General features: G+C 41.3%; 1 protein-coding gene across 1 annotated transcript in view; it reads left to right on the top strand.

Moving 5' to 3' along the window:
- The first annotated feature begins 340 nt into the window (after nucleotides 1-340).
- The window catches only part of OPRL1 (opioid related nociceptin receptor 1), a 32,062-nt gene continuing 15,907 nt past the window's right edge, over nucleotides 341-16,495 (top strand). Inside the window, exon 1 of the mRNA XM_007438886.3 lies at nucleotides 341-564. Coding sequence (XP_007438948.2) covers nucleotides 344-564 — 221 coding nt within the window. The 5' untranslated portion in view covers nucleotides 341-343. The remainder of the gene's footprint in view (nucleotides 565-16,495) is intronic.

The following is a 16,495-nucleotide window of genomic DNA, read 5'->3' as shown; positions in this document are numbered from 1 at the left end:
TCTCACCCCCCCACCCCCCAAGATATTTGCCATCTCATTCTTTGTGCAAAGGGGTGTGCGGTGGCGGCTTACAGTCCGGCTATAAAGTACCTTGGTTTGTCTTAGCCAATCCAAGCATCTCTCTTGGGGTCAGCTCAGTGAAGCGGTCAGAAAACCAGTCTTCTGCTGATTGCGCAAGAATGGCACGGTCTTCGCTGGTGTGCTTCTCCAACACCTGGCTCTCTGTGGGTCATGGTGCCTGAAAATTGGTTTATTGTATCATAACCCTCCTCAACTCCGTCTTTCTTTTCTTCCCCCTCTCTCTCCTTCCTAACTCCAGAGCTCACAATCGTGTGCATTCAGGATGGACCCGTTTTTTCACACTCAAGTTGGGGATGTCCTTTACATGTCGAAGCTGGTGAATGATTCATCCCTGTGGAACTTCAGCTTGGGCGACTGGTTCCACAACAAGACAACCGATGGGTTCCTCCCCATGCGGATCAAGGTCACTATTGTGATTGTCTACTCCATTGTTTGCATCGTGGGACTTGTGGGCAACTGCTCGGTCATGTATGTGATCATCAGGTGAGCACACCTATGCGGGACGAAGTCAGGATGAGCACAGGCTCTAACAGAGCTCCCCCAAAGTGAGGGCACGCTAGACTTCGCTCTCGGGATCTTTCCTTGGTGGAGAATTTGCATTCCAGGCATAGTGATTAAAAAGACAAGGGTGCCCCGGAGCATGTGCAAAATTCTTTTCTCTCGCGGCTGAGGAGGGGCAACACCGTTCCAAGGCATCTAATGCAGTGAATTGTGGGTGGGAAGATTTCTCAAGGAATAATGCTAATTCCAGTATGATGGAAATAATATAAAATATTGCTATAGCAGTAGAAATATAAACAGTAGTTCACTATCCATGACTACTCAAAGATTAAGTTACACGGAGTTCAATGGGCAGGTCTTTGTGCACAGGACCACTAAAATGGAACATAAGATCAAGGGAGGTTTGAATACCAATATTTAACTAGGGCAGATTTGGGGGGGGGGGTGAGGAACCAAAGAGGCCAATTGTAATGCAGACAAGTAGTGGCCTTATCCATGCATGAACCTTTGGACATCAATGTGACAAAGGCTGTTAATGTGTTCCAAACATCTAACCCCAGTAGGAATGTGCTCTGGAAGGCCATCCCTAATGGCAATGATCAATGCAGGGGACACATCGCTTTGGGCTCAGGAAGTTGCACCCCAAGTCTCTGGGTAGACAGGTGCCTCCGAAAGATCTGCCCTGGATAAAGTCTTCTCTTTCATTCAAAACAGCCTGTAGCACTGCGTGATTCTTGTGCAGCAGAAAAGACTCGGGTGCATGTCAGCCTCTTGGCTTTGCTAGGATCAGAGGACAGTCCTTGAAATCGGTGCTAAAATGCAAATAAAATCTCTCTCCCTTACTCATTCACTCACTTCGGTTTGTATGCCTTTATCTCTCTGTTCATTTGCTTCTTGGAACTGATGGACAAGCTTTTTTTTCCTGTAAAAGTCTACCTTCTCTCATGGCTCATTCTTGGGGAGGGTGCGTGGAGGGTGGGGATGAAACAGTCAGTGGGTGGAGCAAAAACCACACTGGATAGAAGCATCCTTTCTTTCTTGGATACAACCCCTTAGGTCTTCTTTGACACTCTACTCTCCCTTCCAAGCAGCAGGTTGCAAGGGTGGATAGATTTTACTGAACCGATTTCTTACAAAGGGGTTGAGAAGAGGTGAAGCATCACATGACACTAACACGTAGCTCTAGTTATACTGACCGATTTTCCACCTATATGTGAGGTTGACAGTGAGCATAGATTGCCATAATATTTGGGGAGGAGGGAGTTGGTGCCTTCAAGTCAGGATCCTGGTGACTTCAGCAACAGGTCCATGGCAATGTTTTCTGGAAGAATTTTGCCATGGTCTTCTTCTTCCCATGGCTGAGAGAGAGGGACTGGTCCAAAGTCACTCGGCTAGCTTTATGCCTAAGACAGGATTAGCACTCATGGATTCCTGGTTGCTAGTTCATTGCCTTTAACCACTACACCAAATGGGCTCTATGTCACAAGGTGAGCCAATTCTATACATTATGAGCAAACCTATGAGTGCGGACACCTAAGTCGCTAAGGCTGCACCACTTTTGCAGAAGAAAGAGGTAGAATCATAGAATCATTAAATTGGAAGGGGACTTAGTCTTCTAATCCAGCCCTGTCAAGGGCAGGAATCTTCAAATGATCCCAGAAAAATGGCTGTCCAACCTTTGATTGAAAAACTCAAGTGATGGGGTGCTCAAGACTCCATCATGGAGATAGGCTGTTCCACTACTTCACAGCTCTCACAAAAAATTCCTCCTCCTTTCAAGTTTGAATCTCCCTCCGTCAAGCTTCTAACTATTAGTCCTCATCCTTCTCTGGGGCCCTATGGAGAATCAATCCATACCTTCTTCCCTGTGATAGCCCTTCAAAGGGTAGAGGAATGCTCCCATGTTTCTCTTCAGCCTTGTTAGTTTTTGCAGAAGAATAACAAAATCTTTACTCCCATCCTTAAAAAAAAAAATCCAATTACAAGGGGAGAAGAGAGGAATGAAAAATGTCCTAGATGAACTGAGCAAGCTCAAGGACCATAGAAAATGGATTATTTTAGAGAGGGAAGAGACAGAAAAGGATGTGGGAGACTAGTAATGGAGTCAACTGCAAGATGGCATGGCTGCCTGCTTCAGACTCTGAATAGGGCCTGCGTAATGCAATGTCCCTGTGTGGGATCCATACTGTTACAATTGTTTACAGCATAGCATTATTCTTCCTAAATCCCTCTTTCACTAAGAGAAATTCCAAAATCAGTTCAAGAATTACTGTTCATTGTTCCCTTTCCTGGACATATTTTCTCCATATTTCATTACTGCATTCAATCATCAGTAAAACATAAGGGGCCAAAATTAGTGGAATTATCAAATCATAAATTTCTAGGGTTGGATGGGGCCAATTAAGCTTTCAGATCCAACTCTCTATTCAGGACAGGAATCTGAGTTAGAACATCCCCAACTGATGGTTTTGCTTGAACGCATCGAGTGAAGGGAAACCCATAACCCAAGGTTCCTCAACCTCAGCAACTTTAAGATGGGTGGACTTCAACTCCCAGAATTCCCCAGCCAGCATTCTGGGAGTTGAAGTCCACCCATCTTAAAGTTGCTGAGGCTGAGGAACCCTGCCATAACCTCTCTGGAACGTTGATTCCAGTGCTAGATGCCCCTGTGTTAGGAATGCTTGTCCTAAGAATAGGGGTAATGGAAAAAGTGAGGACTTTTTTTTGGTAATCATACAGTAAGAGATAATTTTGCAATTGTACTTATATTTGGTGCAAAGGAAATCAGAAACTTCTATTTTTTTCTTTTTTGCTCTTGTTTTCTGCACTTCTGTTTTCTCTCTCTCTTCTTTCCTTTCTTCTTTCCCGTTTCTACTCTTTATTAGTTTGTGTTAGCTTGTATGTGCTTTGTAAAACCACACACACACACATACACACAGATAAAGGAATGCTTGTCCTAACATTCAACAGGAATCTGTCTTCCTGTCACATACATCCATTATTTCATTACTCCATGTCCCACACTCTGGAATGAGAAGAAATGGGTTTTGATCTTCTGTGGGACTTCCTTCCAGAGGTTTGAATGATCCCCTCATCCCCCTCCCACCAGCTGTCTTTTCTCAAGGGTGAACATGCCCAGCTCCTACAATTCCTCTCTAAAGGTCTTATCTTCTGGCCCCTAATTTCCCTTCTTTGCATCTGCTTCAGTTTGTCTGATCTTTTCTTAGAAAATGTGATGCCCCAAACTAGACACAGTACTTGAAAAGAGGTCCAACCGAGATGGCAACAGAGTGGTGCTAACGCTTGCTGGGATCTGAAACTCTATTTCGACTGATGCAGCCTCACTGTTTTTACACCCATGCCACACTTCGGATCAGCTTCTGATCCACTGCAGTCCCATGAGCCTTTTCACACATACTCTCACTACAAATTGCAAGTGCTTTGTTTTTAGATGCAGTGCCCTCCATTTCTGGAATAAAGTAGAAGAAGAGGTAGTGTGGTGCTGCTTCTGTAGAAATGCAGTGTTTCCAAGGCTTTGGGGCAATTCTCTCATTTGTCCCAAGGGTTTAAATGAGAGCAGCTTTCTGGGGTCTCCTGAAAGAAACTAAATTAATCCAGAAATTGAAATGAGAGGTAGATGAACAATTCTCACGGGTCTCCATGTGGGGGCATGCCTTGAATTTAGAAAGACATGGAGAAATATGCAGGAGGAATTTAGATGGCTTGCTCCAAGAGCAAGAGATATATTGTGAATACTCTGTTCTCATAAGAAACCAACTTCACATCTACTTATACGTAGTGAATTACATCATGTAAGTGTGTTTAGCTTGTAGCATTAGATAACGACACTTGTGCATATGCACAACATGTACACAGAAAAGGGAGAAGAAAGAAGTACAAAACCAAAAATGGTGAAAGGGTGTTAAAGAAAAGATGGAAAGGGAGCAGGTATAATTAGATCAAAAGGAAGGAAAAGTACTGGGTTGGAAGCACAATTGTGTTATTCCTCTCCCCATGTTTATTTCAGTTTTCCACAATAATGAAATCAAGAAATCTGTTTAAACAAAAGCTGAGAGCTTCAGAACTCAGTCTGCATGTTCCTTTCAACAATGCAGTAGGACAGGGAAGAGTAACATGTAGCCTTCCAGACATTGCTGAATTGGAACTCTCAGCATCCCTCATTCTTGGCCATCCTGCTTGAAGGCTGCTGAGAGTTCCAGTTCAGCATTGCTTGGAAGTCTCTGCCCTGCCTTCCAGCCCACTCAGATGTTGTTCCAGTCCAACCAAATATACCTACTTTCATTCCAGAATCTGAGCTGCATATTCTGCTCCAAGGTTCCTCTGCATCTTCCCTAGCCTCCAAAATGAATCATGCAGGCCTGCAGGTAGATGAAACACAGTAACAAATTAAGCTGGATTTGATTTTACATATACATGATTTCTTCAATTTTGTGTGGTGTTTTACTGATCCACACATGTTCTCCTATATGCTTATCAAACCTTCATGCAATTTTATCAAAACTGCTGTTTCTCGCTGTTCTAGCAATGCATGAGACAAAGGGACTTCTATTTTGCTGTTTACTTGATGGCTATAAATCAAAACTACTACAGTATTCAATAAATGACAAGCGTTCAACATGAAGATGATACTCAAGTTTGCTAAAGTCAAGATCATCAGTCAAGAGTGCTTGGTTCAGTTACCAACACATTAAAGAGAGGTAGAGCCATCTCTTTCCCTTAATTTCAAGCTAAGATTAAAGAAAAAAAGGGGAGAAATGAAAGAAAAATTCACTGTCCTCGAATGTTATTGTTTCCACAAAAAATTCCATTCTACATGCATGTTATTCCAATATATACCATTTTATATGCAATTATAGAAAACCTGAGAACTATGTTGCAGAACTGAGAGGCAGGGAAAAGCTAAACTCTATTAATATTCCTATATTATTCCACGGGGTGCAAATCAAACTTAAAAATAGGGACAGAAGGTATCATCAAACTTCCTTAACATGAACTACTAGTCTAAATCTTGACAGTTTTTTGCATTCTTCCTGCCAACAGATTCTTTTCTCAAGCCACCAAATGTATTTCCTGCAGTCTCTGGTTTACCTGCACTAATCTGTTTCATTATACTCAGAGGGAGCTTGCAAATCATAATAAAGAGCCAGACACAGTATGGGAGTAAAATACCAGAGATTTCTAATGGTAAAAATTGTGTAATCATTGTGACCTGGCTGGTGTATGATTGCCAAAGGCAGAAGCTTATATTTACAAGACCGATCAAGGCTTCTTCTTCATCAAGCAGTTGGAAATGAAGGCAGTTGCCTTCACCAAACTGTATGAACAGACTGTAGAAAATTATAAAGTAGTTGTACCATCCTATGAATATATTGTTCTTTTAGGTATAATTTTCCCACTAATTTGGGGAAACTTGTTTCAGAGACAGCTGATTGTTTATGCCAATCAACTTTTTTTTTTTTTTACTTGCACCCATTATACTTCTTCCAAAGCCAAAGACTGTGAAAACTCTTTTTGAAGGACAAAGAAAACAAGAAAGATGAAGATTATTTTGGTCTAAAAAATATTCTTTTCTAGACTGCTAGTGAGGGGTGGATTTGTCCAGGAGAGAAGGAAAGATGTTTGGAGAAAGTATGTGATGACCACTTGTACTTTGGGATTGTATTGTGTTGTTGATCATCTGTTATTCTCCTGTGAACTGAAAATCCTTCATGGTATCCAGGTTTTTGGCTATGAAGATTTTTTCGATGTTCATTTTGTTTTCTTCGGTGTTCCAGTTTTTTTGTTTCTTTTGATAAAAGCAATGAGGTGTAAGAGTTTCCATTTTCAGGAGCAATGGTGGGAATGGAAAGTTCTCTCAAGTACCAAAACCATGAAAGATCTATGATCTGGTCATTGGCTGTAGTAAAATTAATTAACTAACTAACTAACTAACTAACTAACTAACTAACTAACAGCCTAAACCATTTTCGGCTTTAGTTAATGGGAAGTCAACAGCATAGAAACCTTCACCAGCACTTGTTTTCTTGGAGTAATCTTTGCATGATATAAGGGGATGGGAAATAATTACCCTTTCAGATATTGTTGGACTCCAAATCCAATAATCTCTGAGCCATATGGTTGGACAGAAGGGAGCTGGAGTCCATAGATGAAGTTAAGCCACTGGTCCCTCTCTTATCCTCCCTACTACCATTGTAAAACCCAAGGTTCAAACCAAGTCATCTCTCATGGCAGCCTTAAACCTTTGAAAAGAACTTCCCAATGTATTTCCCATCAGAATTCAGGTGCAGATTATATAAATATTTGATTTGTCAGAGTTTTTTAAAAATTATATAATACCTGCTTTTGGACAGTAGCAATGGTTTCTATTATTTTTTATAGATTATTTGGCAATCATTGTTTTGCAAATAAAAGTTTATCTTTTCTGATGTCTCCGGGTCAAGTGGCACTATTATATCAAGAGGTGAATTATGCCTTCAGATTTCTGATGATGGAAAGAAATGGAGAAAACTTTGCCTGCCTCCTTCTACCTCCCTCCCTCCTTACAATAATTGCAATAAAATAACTGGATATACAATTTTACAAGTTGTATTCATTTCAGGGGCATCTGGTGGTTGGGATAGGCTGAAAAATGTCAAGATGATGTCTGCAATTGCACCATCAGAGCTCTAACCTTTTATACACAGGTCATCCTGCTGTGCTTGTAAAAAAAAAAGGGGGGGGTGAGGGTTCAGTTGTTCAGTTGTGGCTACCATCCTGACTTTTTTGACCTCCCTATAAATGCTCCTGGTTCAGCTGAAAATCCTTTAGCTCAAATACAGTAGAGTTGGGAAAGGAGGGCTGAACCCCATTATCTCAAGCAAATGTTGCCATCTGGGGGGAGCACAATTAAGGGTGGGCCTTTTCTTTTACTGCTAAAGGAGTCCATGAGCACTGAGAACAGTCTTTGACATTTCAAAATGGGAGTGCACTAAAAATGCGAACCCCATGAATTGGAGGGGGGTTACAGGGTGGAAGGCATTTCAACTTGTCGAAATTTGACTGCAGTGAGGAATGTTTCTGGTGACCTAGAATTAGTCTTCAGGTTCTGAATTTCTGACTTTCACTCCTTCTAAACCTTGAAATGTCATCCGGATTTCAAAATGAATTTTGGAACAGTAGCCTATGGAACTCTTAGCTCCTGTGTTGTACCTGTCCCTTTCTCTCCTATGATCTCAGGCCTTGATGAAGTATCCCCAATAAGGGAAGGGAATATTCAGTTAGCAGATTTAGTTGTAGATTGTTCCAGTCAAATCTCCAATCCAGTTTGGGTTTCCACATGGAACCAGTTCTTGGATCACAATGGTTGAATCGGATTTGATGCCCCCAAATCAGTTCAGGCAGCTTGGATGACTTCTGAGGCTGATTATTCAGTTTGGGGATCCAAAATTAAACCTGGTCACTCTTTCAAAGACTTACAGAAGACTGAACCAGATTGCAAACCCACATGGAATCAACTATTCAAATTGGATGCAAACCCATATTGAGTGAACGGTTTGATCAGCTTACATACCATTACTGGAAGGAAGGAGGAGAAGGAGGTGATGGTGTTCACAATTTCCTTTTCCATCTTTCTTTTGAGTTCATATTTTTAAGCCACTAGATAGAGAGCTCCATTCTCCAAAAACGATTTCACAATAATGCACGACAACCTCAGTATTGTTACAGGAAGCACCGAAGGGCAATTGACCTTAATGTTTGAACGTAACTGCATAGTTGAAGATCAACTATCCTATTCCAAACCTGAAGACTTCAAAAACAAACACCAGCCCTTTCAGTTGGGTTGGGAAGCCTTTTGGTGGTTGAGATGCAGTGCTTTACCCCTGCATTTACATCTTCCGATGCCATAGTAAAATATGAGACAAGAGATGATGATGAACGTTATCCTCAATCACACCGAGATTGCACACACGGTATTCTTTTCAATGGCAGTTTGGAGGGGTAAATTGGAATAGAGCATAGGGGCAGGACAAATTATAAATGGAATAAATTGCCAAACTGTTGTAAAATTTGGAAACTAAAAAGAAATGCGACGGCAAAGGATTTGTTTCCTTTCCACTTTAGAAACAGAGAGAGAGAGATTCCTGGAACCTTTAAGACTAATTTATTTTATTGTATCATAAGATGTTCTGGATCAAGCCTAGGTCATCCTATGAATGGAGCAAATTACTAAGAGAGATTTTAAAAGTACATATAATTCTAGGATGTGGGAGAAAGGAGGGGAGAAAAAAGAGGTGTCGAGAATAAAATAGTTTACCCGGAGGTCATAAATAAAATATTTTATTTTATTTATTTTATTTATTTATTTTAAGCAATTCAAAGACCCCTGTGATCCATCAAAGATGAGGAACTCTGTATGAGCTTCGTGCTCTTGATAACGTTCATATTTATGTCATAGTTGCAGTCTGGAGGGGTGGGAAGGGAAAAAGGTGATGTCATGGCATGCATGAGGTCACTCATCTCCCCTTTCCCTTCCCCACAGAGATGACCAAACATGAGCAGCACAACGTCTGATATGGAACTTTTATATTAAATTACATTGAATACTACATACTAATCAATTTAACATTTGGAATGTGCTCATCTTGGCTCAGCTTCGATCTACGAGAAATAGTGTTGAACTTTCTGGTGAATTTCAGGAATAAACGGCTCTCTCTGTGGGGTTTGTGTATGTTAAAGTTGTTGATAATATTTTTATTTTAAGAATCACTTTTTATCTTTTTATAACGATTGCTTTTTATCTGTTTGCTGTTTTATTTTATTGTTGCCCAGAGTCGCTTTGTGTGAGATGGGTGGCTATATAAATGTTGACTAATAAACCGACAAACAATAATTTGTAAATATAGCTGTATGACTCTACCTTCCTATGTATTTGTATGCATAATCTTAAGGGGAGATAATTTCTTTGCATTTCTATTTAATAATTTGACATTTGTACAAACGAAGATAATCTTTTAGGAGAACCTTTGTTATTGTAACTAAGAACTGGAAACTGGATTTGAATAAAACTAACTTTAATTGTAAGGTTTTTCAATGATCTTGGCTTTGGTACTAATTTTTCGGCCAATTTTCCAAGGATTTTAATATCTGAGGATTCCCCCATCCCCACCCCACCCCAGTAAGTGCAACATGGACTAGGCAGTCTTCTCCATGGTGGTCTCCAGTCTTTGGGACACCCTCCCTTGACCCCATCCCTTACATGTTGTAAACAAGTGAAATCCGTAAATGATTTTTATCAGCTGGATCGATTTGGTGATGTTTGTCTTCCATTTTTAAGAATGATGGTTTTTATATTATTGTTCATTTTGCTGTTCCTTGCCTAGAATTGTTCCAGTTGGGGCAGGTTATTTTTATTGTAACCAAAAATATATCACTGACCCATAGAAATGTCTATTTCAGTATTCCAAAGTTTTGCAATAATAAATCTGGCAATTAACCAAAAATAATTTTGACACCTAAGTTGTGACCAGAGGTCTTGCTCTCAGGGTGGTAGGATGTGAAATGCCTGTGTTATGTTGGATCACAGAGACAAGTTAGGGATATTTTGGATGTATTGTCCAATCTTCTGCTTGGTGGGATCCCTATCCAAATTTTTGGACCTAATTTCTGGGCTGGGGTTGAAGTCCCCTCATCTTTTGGTGCTGAGTGACTTCAATTTTAATGCCCTGAGATTTGGGTCCAGGAAGGCTTAGGATTTGAAAACAACTATGGCAATCATGGGCTGCCCACCTCTGTCCTGACATTTGCAGAAGGACGTACATTAGACCTAGTTTTCACCTCTGAGCAGTTGGTTCTGATCTAGATGTAGAGGACATTAGACCTAGTCCTTTGCCATGATTTTACTTCCTGATAGAGATGAGATAGATCTCTGTAGGGTAGGGATTGGCCTATTTGCATGGTCCACCCTGAGGGTCTGATGGATCTGGAACTGCAAGGCATTTGGAGATTTCCTCAGTGGTCTAGTAAGCAGTTCTGTTGGTAGCCTAGTCAACTTCTGGTACTTGGAGGAAACTTAAGTTCTAGATGTGATTGCCCTCAAACAACCTTACACTGTTTGGTGATCCCAGGATGCCTCTGGTTTCCTACTAGTACCAGAAGTTGACTAGGCTACCAACAGAACTTGACTCTTCATGGGTAAGGTCTGAAAGGATGACTAGGGCAATGTCTTCTTTTGACTTGTGGATCCTAAGGAAGTACATAGGTACTCCCTAGCATGGGCTCTACTACCTGTGACCCTAGATCCATGCCTTCATCCATCCATCCATCCATCCATTGGATGTGTAGGACCACCAACTCAAGCAGTATGACTGTGGGAGGAGTACAACAGGAAAAAACAGATTGCTGAGATGTTGGTGGGATAAAAGAAGAGGAAGCAACAGGAATTTCCCTGCCTTATTTATAGTGAGTTTATTTGGGCAGTCTCTTTGATTGCTTTGAAATGCTTCTTCTCAGCTTCCTTGCCACCTGGGCTGAGTTTCTTTTCTTAGATAAGCTGCCAATAGACTCCGCTTTTGTCTCTCAATTATCTATGTCTCCCCTCCCTTCCATTCTTTCCCCAGCATCCCCACCATTTCTTACAGTAGCACTCCTCTCCTGGTTCTGTTAGCAGCTTTTGATATCATCAGCCATGGCATCCTTCTGGGTAGATGAAAAGGACTGGGGTCTGGAGGCCATGTTTTGCAGCCATCCTATTCCTTCCTTAGTGAAGAGTTCCAGTCAGTGGTTGCACTGGAGCTCAGCTCAGTGGCCATTCTTCTGTGGGGTGCCAAAGGGTTCAGTTCTTTTCTTCCTACTTAATATTTACATGGAACTGCTGGGACAGGTCATCTGTTGATTTCTGCTGAGGTGCGCTGATGAAACTCAGTTGTATACCACCATCCCAGATCAATCTGGAAATGCTATTGAAGTCAACGTGTGGAGGCTTTGGAGCCTGGATAGGAAACAGGTGGAAGTTCAACCCTAGCAAGATAGCGGTATTATTTATTCAGAGAGGTTTTCTGTCAGCCCCAGTGTTGATTCTGAATGGGGAGTCATTACCTCTAAAGAAGCAGCTCCATGACTTGGAGTCCTCTTGGACTCATGGCTACTGCTGGATGGAGGCTGTGGTGGGTCTTTACTCCCTGACTGGGGTGCAAGTTGCAGCCCTACCCAGAGAAGGAGGAATTTGCAATGGTAACATATGCCATTATTGACATCTGTCTGGACTACTGCAATACATTATACATGAAATTGCCTTTGAAGATCACTTAGAAATGGCAGTTGCTGCAGACTTTGACTGACTATTTGGTTAAATTTAATTACAAGGTGGCCCATTTGTTAGTGGGTGTGCACCATCATGAACACATATCAGATAAATGGGCTCTGCCTTGGTTTTCTCTAGGTTCTGTAGCTTTCTGGGTACAATTCAAAGAGCTGATGCTATTTATTTATTTGTTTGTCACATTTACATGGCCTAATAGGTTACCCTATAAAGTTCTGTATGGCTTGGTGTCTAGATATCTGAAGGACTGCTTTCTCCCACCAGAATCAATATGTGAGAAGTGCTTCCTGGGGGGAAATGCTTGTGATCCCCACTTTCATGATGTGAGGGAAACTGAGGCCCAGAGGCATTGCTTCTCAGTTTTGGCCCCTATTTTATGGAAGCTGGGGCCTCCAGGTGTGTTGGAATCACAACTCTCAAAATTCCAACCAAATTTCATTACTAGTTGGGGACTCTGGAATTCATAGTCCTCATGCACCAGGTGTGGGAAGGTTGCTGAAAGCAGTTGCCTTTTTTATACATGTGTGTATGTGTTAAACCCTTCTACTTTTCCTGAGATTAATTTGTAGTTTTGCACTGTGAGAATTATTTTCTCTAAGAACCCAAAGGTCATCCTTATACTTGCAGTGATGTAATCATTTCATTTCCAAACAAACTGTTCATCTGTTTGCCTGCATACAGATGTAATCATCCCCCATTTGGTTTCTAAATACCTTTATAAGAACACAGAAAAGTCAGCTACAAATGTTCTCACTTAAGAGGGACAGCTCAAAGTGATTCCTCAGTTTGACTGCATAGTACTCTCCTCCTTCTCCTTCTCCTTCTCCTTCTCCTTCTCCTTCTCCTTCTCCTTCTCCTTCTCCTTCTCCTTCTCCTTCTCCTTCTCCTTCTCCTTCTCCTCCTCCTCCTCCTTCCTTCCTTCCTTCCTTCCTTCCTTCCTTCCTTCCTTCCTTCCTTCCTTCCTTCCTTCCTTCCTTCCTTCCTTCCTCCCTCCCTCCCTCCCTCCCTCCCTCCCTCCCTCCCTCCCTCCCTTCCTTCCTTCCTTCCTTCCTTCCTTCCTTCCTTCCTTCCTTCCTTCCTTCCTTCCTCTGTCTCTTTCCTCTAGTTTTTTCAGTTAGGTCTTTACGTTTTCTTGGACTGCAGGCATTGCATTTAATGGAATTCTTCTCTTCAAACCTATCCATCTTGATTGCTTGATGATGATATTTTAGAAGCGTGATCAGATGTATCAGACTAAGGAGCTGAATCTTAGAAAAAATATTTGGGTCTTAGAAAAAAATATTTAGGTCTCCAAGAGGAAGTAGGAAGTGTGTTCAAATCTGGGTCTTCTCAGGGCCTCATGAGCTGTTCTTCAGTGGGTTGTAGAAAAACAGGCAGGCTGTCTACAAAATATCATTATTTTGCTTTCATGTTGGGGTATATGGAAAATACAAAGGCGGATATGAAAAAAAAATTGAATGACCCCTCGGGTTACTTTCTAATTGGAGAGAATGGTTTAGCAGTGTCTCTCCAATAACCATGCTTTGAGTTGTATGGCTTGTTTTTGCCATACATTTTCTCCTCCTTGTTAATTCTGTCTCATCTGAGTTTGGAGTGGGTGAGAAAAAAATTGTGCCACTTTCCTCAGTTCTTATTCTTCCAACCAGCCCCTCTTCTCCTTTCAACTGCCCAAGGTATTCACTAAAATCTTCCTTTTTCCATTGCAATCCATTAATTTGAGAAGTTAAATTCCCCGTGGCTGTTTTTTCATCTGTCTTGGGTATTCTTAGTTTTACAGGCAGCACTATTTTTCCTTCACCTTTAACTGAAGTGTATAACTTCATGCGTGGCTTGGAAAAAATGAACAGAGAGAATTTTTCTCTCTCTCCACATTAGGACTTCATCCCGTGAAGCTGATTGGAAAGAGATTTAGAATAGAAAAGAGAAAAACATTCTTCATGCGGTCTGTAATGAACCCCTGGAATTCATTGTTGCAAGAAGGAGTAACAGCTCCTAACTTGGATAGTTTTTAAAGAGGATTAGAGGGAGGTCAGTTGAAAGCTATGTGAAGGTTTAGTGTTGCTTCAAGACTGAAGGGAGCCTGCAGAGGAACAGTGGTAGGAGGGGGTCCTATTTCAGTCCCCCCCTTGTGAGCATCAGAAATGCTTCAGGTTGGCCATTCAGAGAAGCAAATTGCTGGACTAAGATGACCCTTGGCCTAAATCCAGCGGGGATTCTCTTAATTTCTTATCTTCTGAGTCCTTGCGTTTGGACCCACAGCTTCACTTCTTTGTTTTTAGAATTTGTGTCCATTTGTAGAATTTGAAGGGGCCCTGTTGGTTTATTTAAGGGTCGGTGTTTTGAATTTTATTTTATTGTAATCATACTTCGGATATTTTATGGTATGGGCTTAATTACTCTAAGCTACCAAAAGCATTGCAATCAGGGTGGGTACTCGTTTGATGAATAAATCAATAATACAGAACGTTCAGTTATTTCTTTATGAGATTTCTAAATGTCCATTCCAGGCTGAGATCAAGGATTCAGTCAAACCATCCTTGGTGGAAAAAACCCTCAAGTTCCTCCTGGAACTCTGCCACATCCATCAGTTGGCTGGGGCAGACTGATTTAAATAGGTTCCTCCTTGTTGGGAACTCTGCCACGTCCATCAGTTGGCTGGGGCAGACTGATTTAAATAGGTTCCTCCTTGTTGGGACTGGGCAACACTGGTGAGCTGAAAGGCAATCAGAGAATGATCTGATCATGGCAGAGGACTGATAGTAATATCCTCCACTCGCAGATCACAACTACCCTGAGACAAAAAACAGGCCACCCTCCCCCCCAGTCTGTATTAGGCTCTTAATGACTTGAGTCAGGTCCACGGTCTCCACGGTGGCCACAAACTCCTCAGCTGCTCAGAATCCATGAGACTTGTAGGCAGATTGAGGTCCCCAAGAATGATAAGTCTTGGAGACTCCGTTGCCAACTTACCAACTGAATCTTGCAGCTTAGGCAGGGATGTCATGATTTAACAGGGAGGCCAGGACAGCAGCAACAAACTCAACAGCTCCTTGGAGTTCAGATTCAGTCAGAAGGTCTCATACCAAATTATCTTTGGACCAGAGCCTCTGAAGGCCATCAAAGTGTCCTGAATGACAAGTGCCATCCAACTCCCCTGCTTTGGGCCTGCAGCAGATGCCAAATGTGGTCCTTTTGGTGAGAGTGGAACTCCCCCCTCCAGGCCCACTCAGATCTTGATTATACCTGTCAGCTCTGCTGCATCATCTGCAGCTAAATCATGGATGCGCACGGTCTTACTACATACAATAACAGCAGTTGGGGCCAGGTCCACCAAGGATCTGATGCCCTGGCCTTATGGGAATTGCAATGAAGCTAAGCACATCTAGTCAGTATCTGCTTAGGGTTCAGAATGGAGGAGTCAGCAGCTTTCCCCATAGAGATGCATTTTCCCAAAGGGAGAATTTTCCTGTCCCCCCCCCCCCCATAGCTTGGACATCTTTTTTTTCTCCACAACCAACCATGATTCCCAAACAGGCAAGGGGCTTCAACTTATTTTTTTCCCCAACAGTCCATTGGGCTCAAAATAATAAAAATAAACGTTTTGCCACAGCTGGTTTCTATTACGTACCCTTTCCTTCATAGATATTCCTAAAATCCTTTTTCCAACATTTAAAGGAACTTTTTGGACGTTTGCCTGGAGGAACGCTCTACTTAATTTTTCACCCAGGAATCTTCCATCGTCAGTTAAAGGAGATTTTAATTTTCCATCATCAAGTTTATATTGTAAGGTTTATAGTCTTTGAAGCTCTGTGCTCCAAAAGGAGACTTCTAGTCACTAACGTTCCTCTTTTCTTTTTTTTATAGTAATTTTATTAAAAGTTACAGTTAGAAAGATAAAAATAATACAAACTAAAAAAAGAAAAGAATAAAAAGAAAAAAACAGAAAGTGCAGAAAAAAAGAAAAATAGAAAGAAAAATAGAAAAGAAAGAAAAAATAAGAATATAGTAAAGAAAAAGAAAAGAAATATATAAGTTCCCCCTTCATCACAAGTATAAACAATTTTAGCAACTTATCACCTTCTCTAAAAATTCAACAAAGGACCTCTTCTTCCCATATCCCATCTCTTATCTATAAACAAACCCATAAAACCTCATCATTTCAGTCCTGATCAGAAGAAGTCCATTAAGAGTTACCAGAATCAACAACATATCTATTTTAACATTGATCAAATAAACATTGCTCCTCTTCTCTTAAAGACTTAAGTGTTAAATTTTTGAATTCTATGAATTGGGACCTTCAATCTGCTGAGTGAAAACCAAATCAAACTGGGGAGTGAAGAATGTATAACCCCTGAAAAAGACTATATATATTGTGCCTTCCAATCAGTCTTGACTCCTGGTAACTGCCTGGATGGCTCCCTACAGTTTTCTGGGGAACATTTTTGGAAGTTGTTTGCCCTTAACTTCTTCCTGGAGTTGAGGGACCTAGACTGGTCCACAGTCCCCCAACCAGCTTTCATGCCTAAGGCAGAACTACAACTCACATTCTCCTGGTTTCCAACCCAATGCCTTTAACCCAGTATTTCTCAACCTTGG

This window comes from Python bivittatus, unplaced genomic scaffold, assembly GCF_059951505.1.
Source record: "Python bivittatus isolate LINGU-HERP-01145 unplaced genomic scaffold, Pbiv_v1 ctg000700_np1212, whole genome shotgun sequence".
Classification (NCBI taxonomy): Eukaryota; Metazoa; Chordata; class Lepidosauria; order Squamata; family Pythonidae; genus Python; species Python bivittatus.
Note: the sequence above shows the minus strand (reverse complement) of the source record. Positions and strands in the feature narration are given on the sequence as shown.